The sequence below is a fragment of the Osmerus eperlanus genome, chromosome 8 (assembly GCF_963692335.1).
Source record: "Osmerus eperlanus chromosome 8, fOsmEpe2.1, whole genome shotgun sequence".
Lineage (NCBI taxonomy): Eukaryota > Metazoa > Chordata > Actinopteri > Osmeriformes > Osmeridae > Osmerus > Osmerus eperlanus.
The window spans coordinates 7096001-7117887 of NC_085025.1; the positions used below are offsets into that span (position 1 = coordinate 7096001).

General features: G+C 44.2%; 3 protein-coding genes and 2 non-coding genes across 7 annotated transcripts; 4 read left to right on the top strand and 1 right to left on the bottom strand.

The window, feature by feature from the left end:
• The first annotated feature begins 710 nt into the window (after positions 1-710).
• LOC134024503 (ribonucleoside-diphosphate reductase subunit M2) lies at positions 711-4620 on the top strand. Of its 2 annotated transcripts, XM_062466964.1 has the most exons (10): positions 711-927; positions 1051-1119; positions 1695-1841; positions 1940-2056; positions 2164-2297; positions 2619-2713; positions 3009-3142; positions 3376-3480; positions 3579-3692; positions 4220-4620. In XM_062466964.1, the coding sequence occupies exons 1-10, from the start codon at positions 835-837 to the stop codon at positions 4370-4372; spliced, it is 1161 nt and encodes a 386-aa protein (XP_062322948.1). In that variant the 5' UTR covers positions 711-834; the 3' UTR covers positions 4373-4620. The 2 variants fall into 2 exon arrangements, with proteins under 2 accessions (XP_062322948.1, XP_062322946.1); XM_062466962.1 differs by lacking the exons at positions 711-927; positions 1051-1119 and adding an exon at positions 1552-1573.
• LOC134025798 (small nucleolar RNA SNORD94) lies at positions 2377-2514 on the top strand. The gene has a single exon (XR_009931305.1). It is a non-coding gene; the product is annotated as a small nucleolar RNA SNORD94 (small nucleolar RNA).
• On the top strand, positions 3976-4113 carry LOC134025799 (small nucleolar RNA SNORD94). Its single transcript, XR_009931306.1, has one exon. It is a non-coding gene; the product is annotated as a small nucleolar RNA SNORD94 (small nucleolar RNA).
• A 167-nt stretch (positions 4621-4787) lies between the features above and the next one.
• Positions 4788-8231, top strand: lgals8a (galectin 8a). Its single transcript, XM_062466965.1, has 9 exons — positions 4788-4958; positions 5195-5283; positions 5405-5615; positions 5982-6101; positions 6221-6271; positions 6364-6390; positions 6484-6572; positions 6735-6900; positions 7054-8231. The coding sequence occupies exons 1-9, from the start codon at positions 4920-4922 to the stop codon at positions 7201-7203; spliced, it is 942 nt and encodes a 313-aa protein (XP_062322949.1). The 5' UTR covers positions 4788-4919; the 3' UTR covers positions 7204-8231.
• A 384-nt stretch (positions 8232-8615) lies between these two features.
• On the bottom strand, positions 8616-21617 carry zdhhc14 (zinc finger DHHC-type palmitoyltransferase 14). 2 transcript variants are annotated; one of them, XM_062466960.1, is made up of 9 exons: positions 20546-21617; positions 17482-17642; positions 15463-15618; positions 14982-15119; positions 13202-13250; positions 12138-12240; positions 11790-11899; positions 10702-10804; positions 8616-9786 (listed from the first exon to the last, which is right to left on the bottom strand). In XM_062466960.1, exons 1-9 carry the CDS (start codon positions 20785-20787, stop codon positions 9376-9378), a joined length of 1473 nt encoding a protein of 490 aa, XP_062322944.1. In that variant the 5' UTR covers positions 20788-21617; the 3' UTR covers positions 8616-9375. The 2 variants fall into 2 exon arrangements, with proteins under 2 accessions (XP_062322944.1, XP_062322945.1); XM_062466961.1 differs by having other exon boundaries at positions 8616-9741; positions 20546-21616.
• Between the last annotated feature and the right edge of the window lie 270 nt (positions 21618-21887).

Genomic DNA, 21887 nt, shown 5'->3' on the forward strand with positions numbered 1-21887 from the left:
AATAAAAAAGCACATCTACAGAAGAATCTCAGAATAACTGCCTAAATAACAGTTAAAGGAAGTATTATAGTACCTACATTGATTCATGGCATAATTGGAACTTGTCATGTTTGCTGGTATTTACTGTTTAGTAAGTATCTTACTTTTGGTGGGAAAATTGGCATTCTAAAGGAACCGTTTCCACCCCTAATGGTGGCGGGAACCACAGGACAGGCATTTGTTTGATGTCAACGAAGCGAAATATATGTTACAACCACAATAATAACGTTACGGTATAACGATTTAACGTTTGTAAAGATCAGCAGCAATTGGTAATTTGCGCTTTAGACGCCTAAAGTAGGTTAAACAGTGTCATAGTAGCACCATCAGGCATCGTAAGCAAGTCATCGTAAATTCCATCCTTTAGTTCACGTGGATAATGTAGGCTACTGTAAAATATATTTCCTAGAATCGGAATGTTGAATGAATGTATTTATTTTTTGCAGATAAAAACAATTAATCTGCGCGCGCCCTTTCCTTACCGTTTTGTAACTTTCCACCTCCTTGATTTTGTAACACAAACAAAGCCGCCATATTGGGGATTGACACATGTGCACATAACGCACCCTGATTGGTCCAATTAACTATACAGTGACGAAACTAAACCAAAGCATTGCTTCTATTGGTTGTTTCAATCGAGCGCCAGGATTTCAATAAAAAGGGAATGCCGAGCAAAAGTTCGGATACTTCCTCAACCAGAACCCGAATATTCACAGTACTCGTTGCCAGACATTGGATCCGTTTTTATATTAATTTCCTTCGTTTTTACTTTGCTTACTCGTCTTTCGCTTGAAAATGCTCGCCGCTCGCTCTCCTCTTGCCAAGAAGAATGAAAACGCCATCATCTCTCAGCTTGATGACATAACACTTATTGACAAAGAAAACACTGTAAGTAAGACATGGTACACTCATACAAATCGATATTTTCAGTTTAATAGCATTGGCTAGATATATAATTTGCTAGTGTGCTGTGTGAAAAAATGTTTAACTAGACTATCAATTTTCTTTCAGCCTCCCAGCTTGAGCCACAAACGGGTTCTTGCCTCCAAAACGGCGCGTAAAATCTTTGAAGATCCTGAGGTAAGCAAGTGGTTTAGCTAGCTATGCCGTTACGTGCCGTGACGGTAGCTTTCGTTCTAGTTAGTCTGGCTTGCTTTTTAAACAATAATGCAATCGAGTGCAAAATTACATTAGTATTTTGGCTTCAAAATAGCGTAGGTGATTCTTGCACTGGTGGACCATGTTCGCGCCAATACGTTGGTGACTTGCAATCGGCAGCTATTGGTCTGCTTATAGCATATATTTCTAGAAAAACCTTTTATATATTATGAAGTTGGACTCCATGGCGTCTGTAAACGCTCACATTTTGTCCGTTTTGTCGAATCTGCCTCCACGTAAGCACAGGCAGGGGACAGTCTTTGTTCCGGTATATCAGCGTTCATGTAAATTTAAGTTGGCTAGTCATCTAGCGTTACATGTCCGCACCTTCATTCTTCTAACTTTAAAAATTCACTTGATTAATAAGAAACGGATGGTAACGTTGAATATTTTAAGGGGTTTGGTGCAATGTTATATATGTATGAGCTAACATCGTTTACACGTACATTATACCCGAATGGCTAGCTTGATTTATCTTTTTTTAAATCCGTTCCCAGGATAAACCAAAAACGACAAAAGACAACACACAGGAAGAGCCACTTTTGAAAGACAATCCACGCCGTTTCGTCATTTTTCCAATTCAATACCATGACATTTGGCAGATGTACAAGAAGGCAGTGGCCTCATTCTGGACGGCGGAGGAGGTAAGAACGTGCTTTGTATGCCAACAATGGTACTTAATAAATCCCTTCCCATTGCGATGGAGAACATTTTCTCATAAAACGTATCCACCCCCCACTAGGTTGATCTATCCAAAGACGTGCAGCATTGGTTGTCTCTAAAAGATGAGGAGAGGTACTTCATCTCCCATGTGTTGGCCTTTTTTGCTGCCAGTGATGGGATTGTCAACGAGAATCTGGTGAGTGATCTTGAGGGAAAGGGTTTACTGTAATTAGTCACATTGCAGCCATATTTGGATGTCCCTTGATTTTGTTTCTGATTGTGACATAATTTATTTGCCATTAGGTGGAGCGTTTTACACAGGAAGTCCAAGTCACTGAAGCGCGGTGCTTCTATGGCTTCCAGATTGCCATGGAGAACATTCACTCAGAGATGTACAGCCTGCTCATTCATACCTACATTAAAGACTCCAAAGAGAGGTATGTCCTACTGCTATATATATTTTTTTAATTCACAATGAAACGTATCCAAATTCAGTGTTTGTACATGGTAGATTCTATGGCGATGATGAGACGCGCAGGGGTACGGACCTCAGCTGATAATGGGAGCTGAGTGTTGGTGCTGTATCTCAGCCCAGAGGGCATGTGGTCCACTGGCTGGGGGTGCCGACACGATAAAGACGCCCGACTGAGCCTTGTCATGCTGCAGTTAGCACTTCTGTTCAATGTTTTTGTTCTGTAGTGTATCAAGATGGAATCAAAATGTCTAATAATGGGAGCGTTCCCTTTCCTCACTATCAGAGAGTATCTCTTCAATGCCATTGAGACGCTCCCATGTGTCAAGAGGAAAGCTGACTGGGCGCTGAACTGGATTGGCAACAAGAAGGCTGAATTTGGTATGTTTGGTTGCTAACTAGTCAGGGAGTCAGGTGGCTGAGCGGTTAGGCAATCGGGCTAGTAATCTCAAGGTTGCCAGTTCGGTTCCCGGCCGTGCCAAATGACGTTGTGTCCTTGGGCAAGGCACTTCACCCTACTTGCCTTGGGGGGAATGTCCCTGTACTTACTGTAAGTTGCTCTGGATAAGTGTGTGCTAAATGACAATTTAACTAACTACCACAAATGACTCTTGAATGATGAAAATAAGATCAGGTTTGACCTGTTCATCCCTAATTTTTGATGCTTGTATTCCAGGAGAGCGAGTTGTGGCCTTTGCTGCTGTTGAGGGAATCTTCTTCTCTGGCTCCTTCGCTGCCATCTTCTGGCTGAAGAAGAGGGGTCTCATGCCTGGCCTGACTTTCTCCAATGAGCTTATCAGCAGAGATGAGGTAGGTCTCACATTTACATTTAGAAATACTTGATTGATTTGGCAGCCAGCAACATGAGGAAGGAAACATGACATTAAATGTGAAACAAATAGAACATAAGTAGGCAAATGGTGGTTGAATTGTATTCACTTTGATTTAACACAGAGCAAACCCAATGCTTTTCAACGGGCATGTACCATGGGCTGATTCCCTTTGCAAACATTATGGTCCATCTAATGTTTTTCTTTTTTCAGGGCCTGCACTGTGACTTCGCATGCCTCATGTTCAAGCACCTGTTGAACAAGCCTTCAAAGGAGACTGTTACCAACATAATCAAGAATGCAGTGGAGATTGAACAGGTTCGTGAAAAAGCAGGGCGCAGTCTACTTTGGAAAAAGACGAATATTTGCATCAATCTGAGTGGTTTGTCATTGTTCTGTGTTTGTTCTTTTGTCAGGAGTTCCTTACCAAAGCCCTGCCCGTGAAACTGATAGGCATGAACTGTGAGTTGATGACGCAGTACATTGAGTTTGTGGCTGACAGACTGATGCTTGAGCTGGGCTTTGATAAGGTAAGAATGACTACCCATGATTTCATCCATTGATGTGTTCGAACTTCTCAACAGAATCAGAATTCGGTTTATTTGCCATGTATGTTATACAAACACGGAATTTACTGTGGCAGGGAGGTGCAAAATACTAAACATATACAGATCTTAAATTAAGTAAAAGTACAAAAGTTTAACTATTTCTAAGAACTAATCAATCGAAGAATACAACAATTTAAATATAAAATAAAATATATATAAAAGTTGTTAATTGTTAGTATGGTTTTCTTTAAGTAAATACATTTAAGAGGCGATGATGAGGCGCACAGGGGTATGAACTTCAGCTGATAATGAGAGCTGGGTGTTGGTGCTGTATCTCAGCCCAGTGGGCATGTGGTCCACTGGCTGGGGGTGCCAACACGATAAAAAAGCCTGACTGAGCCTGTCCCTTTACTAGGCTTGAACTGAACGATGGATGTATACCTGTTGGATGTGTTTTGACCATACATTCCCCAACCCATCTCACTGTGTTGTACTATTGTATTGTACAGGTGTACAGAGTGGAGAATCCCTTTGACTTCATGGAGAACATCTCTCTAGAGGGCAAGACCAACTTCTTTGAGAAGAGGGTGGGGGAGTACCAGAGAATGGGTGTCATGTCTGGGACCACTGACAACACTTTCAGACTGGATGCTGACTTCTAAGCCCTGTACAGGCACAATGACACTTAATGTAAAGACATTTGAAGAGGACCTGGGACAGAGTGGACCACCTCCATATTCTATTGCTATTTTTATTCTATTAGAATTGTTATGCTTTTGTATAGATCTATAACATTTTTTTCATCCCTGCGGTAAATAAATTGTTTTAATTTGTGGAGCGTATGTAATGTATGTACCCTTTCAATTTATTTTTTTTAATGAGGGAATTTGTAATACAATTCTGAACGTCATCATGCGTGTGTGTGTATAGCAAGAAGTGAATGGCGTTTGCGTTGTGAAAAACGCATGGTTGTCTTTGGCTGTAAAACGTGCCTCAACGTCTTATGTTGATGATGGACGTAATGGTTTGTGAGGCGGAGCTATAGTTGTCCTCAAATCTTATTGGTTGAAAGACGATCGTCATACGCATTTAGTATGAGGAAGTAAACAAGGCTGTTAATGAAACGCTCGGGATACTGGTCTGGCTCGAATTCTTAAATTATAGCGTGTGTGCGCAGTGTGTTGACTGCCAAGTTTAACTTATTTAAAAATGTCGATTACAAACCCGAAACAAACATTCATGAATCCGGTAAGTTAAGACTGATTATAGGGCCATACATCTTCTAGTTACACTAGCAAAAATTCATATAGGCAAGCGACAATTAAACGTTGGCCGCTAGCTACTAGCTAAGCTAGATAGCCGTGGCTTCGGTCAACACTCGAGCGAATAGAAACACGAAAAGTTCGACAAACCAATGTTGGCCAGTTAACTGTAACCAATAAAGTGAACTGCTTTAACATCCAAATCTCCACTTTACCCCACAGACCATCCCCTTTGCGGGGACAATCCTTGGGGGGTTGCTGCCAGGGGAAATGGTTATTATTCAAGGTTCGGTTCAAAATGATAGTGAAAGGTAAATTCACATCGGAACGTCATACACGACTAACTCAATTATTACAAAGGGGTGACATGAACGAGAGGGAGATCATTCACTTTTGTGCTTTATCAGACTAGTTTATGTATTTTGCCCTCAGGTTCCAGATTGATTTAACATGTGGAAGCAGCACAAAACCGAGAGCGGACGTGGCCTTTCACTTCAACCCTCGATTTAAGAAGTCTCCTTGCCTCATCTGTAACACACTGCAGAGAGAACGTTGGGGCAAGGAGGAGATATTGTATAAAATGCCTTTTGCACTTGGGGCCTCCTTTGAGATCATAGTATTGGTGCATCAAGATGTGTTCAAGGTGAGAATTTCAAACCAACAAATCAGTGCTATTTAGATAGGATTGTTGATTTCCTGTCAACCCCCTTTATTAGAATGAAGCAGGGGCGTAGTTTTGTTTTCAAATGTGGGTAGGACAGCATAAAAAAAAAACTGGATCTGGCTGTTAAATATAATTTTCATAATAAAGATGGGGTGGAACAGATTTACTGTTATATCCCACCCATGTATAATGAACCCTATGCCCATGGAACAAAGAGGGTTCAATTATTATTCTGAAAGCAAGATCTGTTTTATATAATCATGCAGACAGACTCCAGAACCCAAATGATCTCACTTCCTTGTCTTACTGGTTAGACAAATATGTGTCCTCTTTTGCCCACCTCAGGTTGCTGTGAATGGGGCACACATGCTGGAGTATAAACATAGACTTGACCTGGATAGAGTGGACACTCTGGCCATATCTGGAAAGGTCAACGTTCAGGCCATAGGGTTCATCCCAAGCTCTGTGAGTAGGCTGAATGCTCATCATGTTTTGTTAACTGTAAATAAAATACTAAAATACTCAGTCTGTTACCTTTGAATAATACCTGTAAGGAAAATGTGTTTTGTGATCCAAATTTTTAGAACTCAATTCCAACTCCACCTGATGTAGTGAATGAAGTCACACAAGCGAATGTAAGGAACTTACGGAACTTGTCAGAATTTCTTTTTTTGGGGTGTGACGCATATAACTTCCTGCTGAAGTGTTTTTTTATTATTTTGGACAGGCATTGGTTTCATCATCAGGTGACTTTGTAAGTTTGTGTCTTATTTTATATTTTTACATCAAAACATTATTTCCTGATTTAATATATCAAAGACATCAAATGCTATCATTGCTTTCCCAGAGCCTACCTTTTAGAGGCAAACTGTTCAAGGGGCTGAGTCCAGGACACACCATCACGATCAAAGGACACACCAGCCCCTACCCACACAGGTACAGACAGTGTTAATGATGGTTAACAAGTAGCAGTAAAAAAATGCTAATTGCTAACCCCTGCTCTGGCATCAGTAGCTACTCGTTGACCAGCACTGATTGTGTTGTCCTTGACCACCGGGTGTGTCATGTTTTCTTCTGTGGTGTGTGTTGACCTTGCAGCTTCTCTGTGAACCTGAGAGTGGGAAACACGGAGGACATAGCGCTGCACCTGAACCCCCGCATGAAGAACGGGGTATTTGTCCGCAACTCCTACCTGAAACAGTGCTGGGGTCCTGAGGAGAACTCTTTGCCCAACTTCCCCTTCACACCCGGGAAGTACTTTGAGGTTAGAACAACCCATTCTTATGCAAGTTTTACTGTTGTAAACTGCCCCAAACTCAGCAGTCTCTCATGCAGGACAGACAAAATCACTGTTCTTCATCACACTTTCATCGCTCTTAAGTCATTGGGACCCCATGTTGTGTCTTGTTTGCTGTAGATGATCATCCTGTGTGAAGCCCAGCAGTTTATGGTGGCAGTGAACGGCCTTCACCTGCTGGAGTACAAGCACAGAGTCCAGGACCTGAGCCGCATCAACGAGCTGGAGGTCCAGGGAGACGTGCAGCTACTGGACGTCAAGATGTGGTGAAGGCTTTCGTCACTCCGCCTCCACAACCTTCCAGAGATCAACACTCGCCCTCTGAGAGTCCTCCAACTCTGGGACGACCCCCCCCCCGCCTGTGCGGCTGAGCAGCTTTCTAGAAGAACACCTCACTCCACTCCACTCCACCAAGCTAGGCTGCAAGGCCTCTACCTGGTCCTTCATATTAATTCCTCTGTGCATGAGTGCTTTGAAATGTAGCGCTATTAATGAAAGTGATGTGGATGAGGTATTCATAAATACCTGAAATATTGCTGTGAGGCTGACAAAATGTAATTAACAACTGGTCTGTAATCTGTTGAGTCAGATATTTCTAAACAGAGCAGGCCAATATAAATTATGTGATTATTAATTTATAAAGGCCAGCATGATTAGCTAAAGATATTGATCTCATTCATAAGTGTGTTTACTTTGTAATAGCAATAGTTAATCAATCATTTTAATCATTGATCCTCAAAACTCCTCAATTGAATTGTAACCACTCAGATGTAATGCATATTTGAATCCATTATGTTTTGCTTTAATGTATGTTCTACTGTTAAAGGCATCTAAAGTAATTACTGCTTTGTATTAGTAGGATACAGTGCATTTGTTGCATTGCTGCATTTCCATTCTAATAACAGTTTAGGGCTAGTGCTAAGTACATCTCAACCTGTCAGGGACTCAGTGTATATAAATACTTATAGATGGTGTTTTATTTTTAGTTATCTTGGTTACTTTGGCAATTTGACCAAATGAGGATCATCTGTTGGACAAAAACAAAGGAAACAGAAGAAATATAGAGTTGTGAAATCAGGAAGATGCTCATAACTTTATACCGTTCATACCCAACAAAATGATGGTCGTACACTAGCAAAGAGTCTCTTGAACAAAATGTTGTATCCATCACCCTCCTATGCAAGCATCCACTGATCCTTCACACTATGTGATCATTTATTACGTGCCTACCCCGACGTCATCGATCATGTCTGTATTTTGGAAGATGCTCATTCTTTGACCTTAATAAAGTATCTTTGTGTATCTTCAATCTGGATTTGAAAAGCTCTCCCAACAGAAGGATCCTATGAACAAGTGATGCTGAATTGAAAATGTAATAATAATGCATATACAGTTGGTTTAAGGCAAGGTTGCCTCAGCCTTTATATCCACTAGAGAGCACTGTGAAGCTTCAATACACTGATGATAGCATTAGCATCGCCTCACTAGCCTAGCACATGATCGCTTATCTTGACATGACATTGTTGTCAGCGGCCCCAATCCACAGAGGTGAGCACATCATACAGGACTGATAAAGTAGCTACGTATAAAATGATCTACGGTATTGTCATTGTGTAGGCCTATATGTAAATGCAATGCCATTTTAAAGGGCAGACTAACAAATGAACAGAACATGCTTGTACAAACAGTTGTGAATTTATTAATATCCACAGGCATTCATGTAACAGCTGGAAGTCAATGAAAAATCTTGGCACAGCATATTATTGACTGTTTTGGCTTCACATTTGATCAAAATGTAACTTCTTCGCTTCACACTGGAGCTGATGAACACCACCAATCACTATTAACAGTATCCATACCCACAATCTCAAACAAGGGTCATGGTTGCAGGCCAGCAGCCCCTTGCTAGCTGTCTTCTTCTTTATAAAAGAGCATCACCAGACTTGATGGGCACATGACATCACAAAGTATAAACAGGTTCTGCAGTCCTGATTCAAGTCTTTTCAGTTGATCATGGAACCTGAAGAGTTATAAAAAAACATCTTGCTGTGCCTTCTTATGGCGTAAAATCAACAATATCAACCTTTAAGTATGAGAGTTTGACGGAAATACATGTTTTTTTTCAATGCTGATGCAGGTACAATGATATTTCATGGAGAATATGGCCAGAGGGTTTTTGGCAGGCAGCCAGCTACCCATTTCTGTGCTTGCTACAGCTGGGACTGGCTATACTGAAGGAGGAACAAGCTGGAAGCCTGACTTTGGTCCTGGTTGAGTGCAATGAAGAAACTGAGAGGATTTGTATGGCACTGGAGTAGCTTATCTCCACAGGTGAGTAGAAGATTTGGGTCTTGGGGCGTGTGACTGGAAGTATGGCTTTGGTCCTGAGCCGGCAGTGGAGAGTGGGAGAGGATGTGTCTGGAGGGAGTCTGGAGGTGGGGCTCAGACCGAGCTGAGCTTGACCAGGCCCCGGACAGAGTCCTCGTGCAGGGAGTCCTGGCTAGCCGGGTCGTACAGCTGGCCGGTGTGACCATGGGTCATGTGAATGGCGCAGGGCAGCGGGCCGGGCCCTGGCGGCGAGGGAGTCTCCTGGTCCGGGCTGACAAAGTGATGGTGGTGGCAGTGTGCGTCGGAATCCCTCAGAGTCAGCATGTCCCCCGCGCAGCTCAGGCTGGGGATGGAGGAGGGCAGGGAGGGCTGTCCGGAAGCCAGGGACACACAGGGCCCCCCCAGAGAGCTCTTCCCTGGGAGTGGAGCCCCCCTGCTCAGCATGACTGGGTCGCTGTGGAGCAGCGGAGTGGCAGCGGCCTGTAAAACGAATTTGGTGCTCTGAATGCACTGATGTTGGTCACACTGAGATGTGGGGAAGTGGAGGGGAGACGGGCGGAAGGCAAGAAGGAGACGGAAAGCGGAGAGGAGATAAAGTAACGAGTTTTGAAGGAGGTGTATGAAGTGAACAGTGCAAGAGAAAAAGTATGGGAAAAAAGGAATGAAATACACATTGATATAAAGGTTAACAGAAAAACACAAAAATAGAGAGACGAAGTTAGCAATACCATAAATACTGTATGATTCATTATCCTACATACAGTATATATACTGTAGTACATAAAATACTTTAACGAGCTCTTACATACAACCATTCCATTATAAACATCACCCCTTCGCCATTCAGGTTAAGGCAGTAATAATAAATAGGCTATTATTATTCCGCTTGATGATAAATGACTGTCTGAATTTTCAAGAGAGTGGTGTTTCAAGCCTCAGGACCTCTCATCAGTATTCCCCACCCCGGGCCCAGCAGTCTAACCCTGCCTGTATTTGGAGGGACAGTGACTGGGTTGCTTCAGCTATTACGACTGTAGCAGTTACCAAGGGGATGATGCCACCCAGTGCAATTCAAAAGCTGAGCTGCTACAATTTCAAGCACTGCTGTCAGGATCAAGATAGACAGAAAGTGTAAAAGAAATACAAGAGATACACAGAGAGATACAGAGGAAAATAAATGAAAGGTAGAGAAAAAGAGATAGGTACTTCTCAGCATGGACACTTTGGGTGAATGAATTTCTGTTGCAATATTTAGAGGTGAGGTCACTGACATCCATCTAACTCTGAAACAGCAGAGGAAGTAAATACTAAAGTGTCAGCCTGGTCTGTCAGAACACGAAACATCTAACAAGTAGGCTTTAAGCCTTTTCTTTCTTTCTCCACATGCACGCACGCGCACACACACACACACACACACACACACACACACACATTGCTTACCATGTGAGTGTGAAGCTGGGTGGAGGTGTATAAATTGGCCCCATTGGAGTGGGAGGCAGGCTGGGGTGTGTCTGGCTGGATGAAACCTCTTCTGTCAACCAGACTGGATAGACAGGAGATAGAACAATGCAGGTGAGCTGTGTGTTAATGAACATGCTTGTGTGTGTGTTTGTAGGTCTGCAAGAACCTGTGTGTGTGTGTGTGTGTGGGTAAATGTTCCAGACTGGATCCCTCCATGTGTGCCCACACACACAGCAGATGGCAGCCACCTGTCAGTGCAGAGCACTCCCCCCCAACACATCCCCCAGAGGTAACAGGAAACTTGTTAATGATGTGTGAAATTCCGTCAAGACTGAGCTCATACACCTACAGAACAAACCGCACACATAATTCAGCTCCTCTCCACACCATCTGGATGGGATTAATGGAATTGGGGGTGGCTAATGAATCATTAATATACCATATGTATGAAAACAGTGCAATGTTTCTGTCAGTGTTCTAATCACTCGAGCCACTAGGGAGTGTGAATGGCATATCTCTCACAGTCAGGCTAGCTTGCATTATGTTGAGATGTAATAACCCTCACCCATATGCTGGGGAGAGGAAGAACAACAATCTGCTAGGCTCCAGTCAACTTAATGTGGAAGACGAGGCAATTAAGTTTCCCTTGAAAAAATAGGACGGAAAATGATAGCATGTGTTGAATTATTCCTGCTCGGCTCTGATGACTATCTTGATTGAACTCTCGTTAAGCACAGTTTAAGGTCTGATTCGCCCTGAGGGAGCGCGTTCTGTATCTGCTGGCTAAGGGGAAACAGAGTGAGATACCAGGAGTAGAGAGGGGAGAGTAGGGTGACAGAGACATGGCAGAGGGAGGAGAGAGAGACTGAGAGGGAGAGAGATACAGGATGAGACAGAGAAAGACAATGAGAGGGAGGGAGGGAAGGAGAGATAGGAGAGAGTGGGTATGGGAGGGAAAGAGAGAGGGAGAGAGATGGAGATAGAGAGAGAACCCCCCCTCCCCTTCCCCCCCCCCCCCCCGCTCCCTCTACAGGGCCCGTGTCTCGAGGGCATGGCTATGTGCTCACCTAGGTGGGAGGGGTCCACAGAGAGCGGCACAGCAGTTGGTCAGGATGTTGCCGTAGCTGTAAGGGTTGTAGTTGTCCTTCCCACGCTTGGTCGACCACGAGCCTTTAATCTGCCAAGGGGACCAATCAGGAGCAACGGAGACAGGAGAAGAAGGATGAGGTGTGGTCGCGGGGAGCGTTTGATTCCGCCGAGCCACAGCGAGAATGGGGAAACCAAGGAGAGGAATTACACGGTGCCCTCAGGCATGAAATGGTCCTTGATGTCAAACCGTACAGATATCTCAAAGCCTAGGAGTGGAGGGCGGTGTGGGTGAGGGAGGGGGTGAGACGATGCCGGCTCGTACTCACGTCTTCGTTTGTCGTCTGATTGGAGCTGATCAGGTAGGTGTGGAAACCGGACAGGCCGACAATAGACCACACAGAGAAGAAACACACCACCACCTCCAGCACAGTGAAGGACGTGGTCAAGGAGGAATTACACTGTAGACCGCTCTCTTATACACACACACACACACACACACACACACACACACACACAGCAAGGAAGAATACACATGCATCATCAACCCCTCAACTAATCATACAAGATAGTCTCCTATGAGTGTGGTTATCCCAGTATGTGACGTTGGTGTGGCTCAGTGAGACATATCGACCACCCAAAGATTGTGTCACAGACATTGATTTGCTAGACAGCACACTACATGTAGTCTATTAAATAGCACTGTGCTATATAATGCCCTGAATTCCTGCAGGTAAAATGGATACGTAAACACATTCCTATTGACTCATTTATGCAATAGATTAGTAAAACATTTGAATAACATGCCACAGAGAAAGAGCAAGACAAAAATGGAGAGAGGGTGAGAGAAAGAAATCACATTGGGGAAACACAAGCCCTGGCCCTACCTCACTCTGTCTGGAACTCACTCAGCATGGGAAAACCTAATGAGCGTGTTTGTGTGTGTTAAAAGTGTGCATGTGTGAAAGTGTGTGTGTGCCTGTGCACGTACAAAAGTGCGTGTTCATGGGATTCCAACGTGTGTGTGCGTGTGCTCCATGAGTGTGTGTGGTCTCGTCCCTAGCCGCAGGTTGACACGCCTAAATGTGTGTGTTTGTGTGCGCGCATGCATGTGTGTGTTTGCCTGTTCAGGATCTAGCTGGGGCATGTCAGGTGCGTGAGGGGCCAGAGGCAGAGACGGAATGAGAGCAGCAGTGAAGCTCCTGCTACTTAGTGGAAATCTTAGTCTCAGACTGAAGGGAGAGGCTGTCTAGATACCCTCTCTATATCTCTCTCCCCTTATCTACATGTGGTCGTCAAGGACCCTGTTCATGACTCAGACAACTTTACCCACCAATAAGAGAGAGAAAGAGAGGTGGAAAGAGAGGAGCATGAGAGCCTACTGGAAGGATATCTGGCAGGGCTGTCTTTAAGTGCGCTGAGGAATCCTGTCCGGTTGGATCCTGCAGATAAAGACATGAAAAGTTGATGTTACGTGACGCGCAATTTAACACTTAACATGTCCACAGCAAAGGCAACCTTCTAAACCTGAATCACAGAGCTTAACAACAGCAGCTTTACATTCTACCAGCCGACCAGTGACATATCTGACATGAATATGAATCCACCAAGGGCTTTCCCTTTGATCTTGTTGGCTGGCTAAGGGTTGGCAGAGAGATACTATCCCCAGAGGGCACAATCCTGCAGACTAGACTTCAAGACTCAAGCTCATCACCCTGAAAGCCTCTCAAGTCCTAACAGTGGTGAAGACGGGGTAAAACGAGGTATACAGGCGTCAAGTCTGGGACAAACAACAACTCTGCACTCAAGACTCCTAGAACGCTGAATGATTGACAGCGTGATTTCGAAGCCCTCTCCATCATCCGCTCACTCTACACAGTGGGAGAGAAAGAAATCAAACCAAACCCAATCAACACCCCTCTCCCCTTCCTGCCCCGCACAATCCACCTCCCCTGATGCAGTAACTGCATTGGATGTCTTCCTATCATCGTTAATCAAGACCTGTTCACTACTAATCCACTCATTATCCCCTGATTTCATTTAGAGGAAGCTGTTTGTCAGCAGTTCCAGGTTCTATACTGGTTCTGCTTCCCTGGGCCCAGACTGGAACAACTAACCCTGTGCTCCCTAGACTGTGACAACCTGCCCCGTGTTCCCTGGGCCGGGGCACTCTCCCCATGCTCCAATGCTTCTGCTGTGGTTGATTGATCTGTGATCACAAACACAGCAGCGGAGGCAGCTCTGCCCCCAAACCCCCCCCCCCACCACCACACCCCCCACCCCCACCCAGAGAAAGAACAGCGTCAGCAGCTTGGAGCACAAGCCTGGTATGCCCAGGAATAAGGCAGAGGAAGAAGAGGAGGAGGAGAGGAGGAAGAGAGGAGGAGGAGAGCAGGAGGAGAGGAGGAGGAGAGGAGGAGGAGGAGAGCAGGAGGAGAGGAGGAGGAGAGGAGGAGGAGGAGAGCAGGAGGAGAGGAGGAGGAGAGCAGGAGGAGAGGAGGAGGAGAGCAGGAGGAGAGCAGGAGGAGAGCAGGAGGAGAGAAGGAGGAGAGCAGGAGGAGAGGAGGAGGAGAGCAGGAGGAGAGGAGAAGGAGAGGAAGAGAGATAAGGAGGAAGGGGAAGAGGAAAAGGAGGAGTTGAAGAGGAAGGGTGGAGGAGAAATAAGAAAGGGGGGGGGGAGGGGGAGGAGGTGGAGGGAGGAGGAGGAGGTCTGGATCAATAAGAAAGACCCTCATTTAATCCATTACAGAGATGAAGTGCACCATGGAGCTGCTGTTTCTCCATCTGTCTCCAGCATTGGCCCTTTGTTTATCTCAGAATACTGCTGAGTGTGTTTAATACACATGGAAATCAGGTCTAAACTGTAAAATCAATGTTGCAAATCATAGTGTACAGTGAGTTACAGTATCAGGGCATTAACATAAAGGACTCCAGAGGTGAGAACAGCCTACTTAGTTCTGGATTACAGTAAGACGACTGTGTGTTGCATCTGGACACTTGTCATCCTCACACCAGGACCAGGTGAATGGCGGATCATTTTCCACATCCTTTATGTGTCAGGGGGACATTGCTTGAGGGAAAGCAGTGTGTGTGTGTGTGCGTGTCACAGGGCAACTGCTCTTTGTTATCGGCGCTTGAACAGTGTGCGTGTGGCTGCGACAGGCATTACTCACTCAGGATGACGTGGGTGACCACGAAGGCAAAGATGAACAGGGTGAGGAAGGAGAGCGAGAGGATGAACAGGTAGAAGAAGCGGTAGTTTCTCCGGCCCACACAGTTCCCCACCCAGGGACAGTGGTGGTCAAAACGCTCTGGGAAAGGAGGGGAGGATCCGAGGAGAGAGAGAGACAGAGAGAGAGAGAGGGAAAGAGAGAGAGAGGGAAAGAGAGAGAGGGAAAGAGAGAGAGGGAAAGAGAGAATGAGAAAGAGGAGGGAGACAAAGAAAGAGAAAGAGGAAGCAAATGACAGAAAGAGAGGGAAGGGGATGAAGAGAAAGAGTGAGAAGAGGAGAGAGAGAGCAAGAGAGAGGGGGGGTATATCAGCACCAAGCAGGAGTGAAAAGTGAGTGGGTTTGGTGGTACATTCTGTATAAAACAGTCAGCCTTCTATTTTTGTTCAAACATAGACAGAGAGCGTGCATGCAGCTCCACTCACCCACACAGTTGTCACACAGGCTGCAGTGGGAGGCGCGCGGCGGCCGGAAGATCTTGCAGGTGAAGCAGTATTTCAGCTTGACCGTCTGCCCGTTGATCAGCACTTCCCTGGTTCTGGGTGGCCGGTATCCTGGCCCACTGGACCCGTTAGCTGCATCTACAGAATCCAGGGTAGAGGATTGCTACATGACATGTACACATCAGCCCCCCTATGGTGGATGAGATAACATCTTATTAAGAGAGTCAATCTGTGGATGTATCAACAAATGATTCATTCCTATCCACTAAACCAATACCTAACTTAACCCTAACCAGTTGTTAAATATCAGCAAAGTTGGAGTTCTGACATTGTGCTCATTGGTAGTATGAACATCTACAGCCTGTCTACATGTGACTCTCAAAATAAAGAGTAAACATGGATGAACCTATAACTGTGTATGGTTGGATGGTTGATGATGCAGTGTATTAAAGTAAACGTCCTATTCAGGAGAAATTCCCAGAAAACTAAGTCACGCCATGGCACTAACCGAGTATAAAGCTTCTGAGTGAGATGTACTGTATGTCACAGTCAGCATATTTCACTGGCACTTTTTTCACAGATGCAATTTACAGCGCCGGGGGGGGGGGGGGGGGGGGGGTGATGGAGGGGCACAGGGGCTCACTGTTTACTTGACATTACATTATTCATCTGCCCAGCAGGACCCAGCACTCCACTTTGACAAACACACACGGCACACACACCATCAACACACATGCACACACCCCCAACACATCCACGCAGACTCACCCCCCCAACACATCCACGCAGCCTCACACCCCCAACACATCCACGCAGACTCACACCCCTGACACCACACATGAATGCACCTCCTCAAATAGGGGGTCATACCTCACTTCCCCAAACTGGATGATTTATTCTCCTGAGTGGGGTCTAAAGAGGGGGGGCCCTGGGGGGGCCAAAGAGACAGATTCCTCACTGTCGTTCCCCCTCCATGCTCCAACTGCTGCAGAGAGTCAGCACTTCTGTCTCAGCCTGTTTTGGTAAAATGTGTTGTTCCTTGTTAACATTTCACTAGGCCTTCATTAGTTTATGGTTTAATTTAAGTGAAGTGTAAAAAGTTAAGGAGCAGAGCCTTTTCGGTTTAATTTGGGGTCTGACTAAAGATGAGAAGTAGAAAGAATGACAGAGAAGTAATGAAAACGTTGTTGTAATGAGGGCTGAGAAATTGAATAATATAACTTGTCTAAAATACTTCCCAGTACTTAAACTGAGCAAAATAAAAGAATTCCACATATAGTTGTTTGTTGCTAGTGTTTGTTGTGCTCCACTGTCCATCTTGGCCTTCTTAAACAGGATGCGGAATGTTATTCCAAGATGTGCATCAAGAAAACAGGGACTGTCCACAGACAAAGGCGGCCAACAAACAAAAAGGTTAAAAATAACAGAAAATTCTTTCCTTTCATTTATAGCCTTCCAAATGGCTGAGGTAGACAGCTTTCATCTACTAAGGAAACACTGTTCAATGCCTAAATTTGGTAATTATCCAGGGCTGCCCTCTCATGATTGACAGGAATGTTACAATACCACCCAACCTAAGGCAATCTAAATATACATCTAGACTTTCCTCCAGCAAAAGTTTCTCTGACTGAATGTAACTGATTCTTCTCAGTGCCCAGAAGATGTAAGACACGAGCGATAAGGCCTAAAGATCTTATCATAACCGACCTCTGAAAATGTATTTTCATTAAGCTGCAATGCCTTGTGGCTGAGCCAGTTCTGCTGATCTGCTGATTCTAAACACAAACGTTTCTCCTTATCATCACAAATACCATTTGGAAAGAAAGCAAACTTAGAAACATTTCACAAAGGCTCAGTCAAAGACTGAAGTTCACATTGATAAGCAGACACATCTGTCTAAATACTTGTAAACCACAGACACAAATAAGGACAAAGCGTTGAGGAAACATCCCAGTGCTCGGGGTCTGCGAGTGGACGTCCAGGTCTCGGGCTGGTGCTCACCTATCTGTCTCTCCAGATCGGCAGCCTCGTCGGGTGTGGCGCGAGGCAGGACGCCCGGGTCGGTGAAGCTGGCTCTGAGGAGCATCCCCACCACAAAGGAGAACAACACCCCTCCGATGACTGGGATGGCCGGGGTCAGGTTGGACGCCAGGAACGGGCAGCTGCAACACAGACATGGACAAAGCTTTGAGAAAGGGGGACAAAGGTCACTAGTTAGCAGTTGTTGGTTTCTTTCTTCTTTTCTTAAGGAGGGGAAACGAGTGAAAATCTGTACCACTAATACCAGGCCTGTGCCAATCCACTTCATGTCGGGGCCTCAACCCACTCGTAACTTTTGATTTCTAAAATTCATTTTGAAAGCATTAGAAGACAAAGCAGGGAGCAATGATCTTTCTAGAAAGAAAATATGAAACAGAATAGAATAACTTTTCCCCCTCCAAGCCTTTTAAACTACAGGCATCCGTAACCAAACTAAGTAAATAAAAGGCATGTACTCATGTCTGTTCAAAGGATTATGTCCACTAAAAAGAGGCATCTTTTTAAAAACAAAACTATTACACATTCTGGAACATCCATCAACACAGTAAGGCAATTTCCCATGGTTTGTGTCTTTATGTATATATAACGGTCTGAGACATTTGTGGGTGGAAATGAGAGTCTTAGATCCAGCTGTTCTTGGCATGGCATCTGGAATTCTCAAAGTATTCTGTCTGTAGGTCCTCTCATGCCCAGATCATCATGATAGATCCTATGTAGGGCCAGGCTGGGTCTTAAAGATAGACCATTCAAATGAGATTTGAGCTCCACATGGCTCCACAGGCTCAGGGGACGGAGCAAGGAGGAACATCACAGCATGACACATGCTTCAAGTGAATATCTCTGAAGAACTTTCTACATTTACGGATAACAAATCATGGGCAAAAATTGCACAGGAATGTTGTCTCCTCAATGATTTCATTAAGAATTTGCACTTCCAGACAAAAGGCAGAAAAGACTATCTGATCAATATAGTTAAATCTATATTTATTAAGGCATATTTACATCAGCTCCTTATGCGTGAGACAGATAGCTGTAAGCCTTTATTTTGATGTACTAGACAGCTAGGCTGGAAATGAATCAGTACAGACAGGTCTTGAGATCTTATCTGATCATCATGCTAGGATTGTAAATAGCAGCAGCTTTCCAAGTAGACCCATTTAAAACTGTTCTGCGCTGTCTGACTGGAGTGACTATCAATGGATGTTATTGTTGGCAGCCTTATTCAACAGGGTTTATATCCTGAAGCTGGCATCCAGACTCATGTTTCAAGTGGAACGTCATTCAAGGGCAATAAAACAAATGACCCAAAACATTGTTATTCCAACTATTTTAAGTTCCTTGATAAATATTAGCAACTTTTCTGAAGCAATTATTTAAGGATGGGGACTATTTGGAACACGTTTTCATCGTTTCTGTAGAATGGGGAAAAAAACAAGAACGTTTCTGTGGGCCCAGTGCTATAAACAAGTATGAAAGCAGGAAAACAAGTATGAGCTCTGTCAACAAATATGAACAGTTGATTCAAGGTTTAATCACAGTGAAACCCTGCCTATCATAATGTGAGTTCCTGCAATATAAATGAAGGATTTGGGGTAAGTTGACTTCAAAAGCTTGGTTAAAGAGAAGAATACTTTACCCTCAGCCGAAAGTCAAATACAACCAAACGAATGTAACTGGGACAATCTGCGACTCTCCTCCTGTTACCTTGGCGACGCAAGCTGTCCTACAGGACACAAAGAGCTTGAGAGGAAACTGTTACCTTGGAAACGGGAACACTGGGGTGCCGTGCCTTGGAAGTTGTGGTATGGAATGTGGGAGGACTGAAAGACCACACAGAAAAAGCAATGGGGGGATGGGTAGACAAGGAAATCTCAGACTCTCAGATCCCTCGCTCATCTGTTTGCAAACTGGAACTGGCAGTTGTAACAACGATTCGCAGTAATTTAATAATACTGTTACAAAATGGAGTTCCAGTATGAGCCACTGCAGTGACATAATGTTGCATCAATGGCAAGTCATTACTTTAAAAAGACTGTAATTGGCGGCAAATCATTTTCAGCTATTGGACCAAAACACGCAAATTTACAACTGCATTTGAATTGTCAAAATGACAACTTGGACTTGAGTGGTTCCCGTGAAACGTTGTTGTGTACAACAAATGCTCAACAGGAGACCTGGAGAACCGTCTGAGAGAAAACACTAGCCATGTTTCAGATGGAGTAACCTGTGAGGCAGCATCACAGACAGAGGGTGACCATGTGGTTAGCTCCCTTGAAAGAGAGGGTTTGTCCTACACTTCCATCACAAGACATCCTTGTGTTATTTCTCAGCATGTCAGGCCTCTAGGAATCAAAATACAACTTGGTCAACTGTGGAATGTATGGAGTAGCTCTCTTACTCACCTGACCTTTATGCACATGTTCCTCATTACCATTACCAATATGAAACACACTTAATTCTATAAAGTTTTTTTCTTGATCAATAAGACACATTTTTGTGTAAGGTTGGATTTTTGCCTGATCCAATTAATATTCTCTTGATAAAGAATTTGCTAATACCAATACATAATTTGCAAAGCAAAACACATGCCGTCTATTTCCAATAAGAATTGAAAATCAAACACTCTTCACCTGGTCAAAAGGCAAACCCATGTCTGCCTGAACCCATGCTTGGAGGTCAAACTGGGGAAATAGGAAACCCTTGGGACTCACTGTTAAATTAATCAAATGGCATTACATTAAGACCATTCTATGACTGTATCCCACAGGCCTTCCTGCAACCGTAAAGGCGAGTTACGGTGGATGTTTTGGAGTTTAAGTTTGGAGAGGGGGTCAGAATAGCTGAATGAAACACAACCACAAAATCTAATCCAAAACAATCGTTAGTTTTGGTCTACGGACCAAGCCTACTAAATATGTTACTTAGTAGCCTACCTACAGTATAATAAACTCGATTCAAAACAATGCGCTCGTGCGCATCCTGGTGGATAGGGTCTTGCCTGAGGTGTATTTGTACAAGCACTTACTCGAAAGCAAAGAATAGCCCGCTGGTGACCATAATAAGGACCAGTGTAAGGTAGAAAACGCCAGTCTGTCTTGCCATCATGATCCTTCCATTACAATAGAATTTATTTCTTCCAGGAAAGATTTGCCATTTCCTCTGGGGTATTTTCTTCTTTTTATGCGAGGAATCCATAGGCGACGAGTTGCGCGTGCAGATCTGATTGTATTGGCATTCCCGCACTGGTTCATCTAGTCCGAGATGCATCTGTGCACCTTTCACAACAATATGGAAAATAAAAAGGTATTTAAGGAAATATGTGAAATTGTAGGTTATCGGCTATGCTCCCCACTCTCGAGTGTTGTGCAAGTTGATATGATGCTATCCTTTACAAATAAAAAAATCGCATAATTTAATGTACTGGACTATGTTGCATTGGGTCCTCAAAGGTCGGGCAAAAGGGACTCCCCGTCACATCTATCTTATCTCCCTCTTTATTAAGAAGAACAAAAAAAACATTTGTTTGAATAGTTCTTCCATTGTATTTTAACCAGCAATTTAAATTGCGTTCCTGATAGCGAGTATTTCGGTACGTTATCCACACAAAACGAAACAAAAATCTCGAAAGAATCAAAGCGAGTCCAATGAGAAACCTCCAGACACTGAAGAATACGTCCTTCGAGTGTCCTCGGTGAAAGCGCCTTTCCTAAATCAACGTGGAGATAAATGCATTGGCCAATAATTCAGAAACTGGTCATAAATCAAAACGAGAGATATTTCACTCCGACTTATAATAAAGCTATATCGGCGACATGGAAACAGAGCATCTTCCAGAAGAGTGCAGACGGAGGAGGAGGTGCACAGCTTTCGTTGCAGGCTAGTGTAACGTAACGTTCACATGTTTTGCCTTGTTAGGGACTATTCGTCCAAACACCGACCATTACAGACCGCGTTTCTCCATTGATCCCACCCGTTAAGACAGTCTTTGTGTTTCAAGAACGTTACGGATTTGTTTCCTGAGCGAGTGAGAACACGGGAACTCGATGGAACCACAGCATGTCACCTTTCTCACGTTGCCTTGTCTTGCACCCCAATGAACCACTGTACTCAACACAAACTGTAGGGTTGCTCGTTTCATTAGAAAAGACGATAATGAAACGGGCGACAGAAATTGCATTCTCCAAACGGATGACCAGAATGTGACTGCAGGAGTCAATACAAAATGAGTCAATACCTAAACACAAATGCAGTATTACTAAGTGACTAGACCTGTCGCTTTTTGCACTATAATTTAATATATTTGGGTATTGATGTGAATTCCTCCCGCGCCAGTAAGCAAAGTGTTGACAAACGCGCAGGTTTACAAA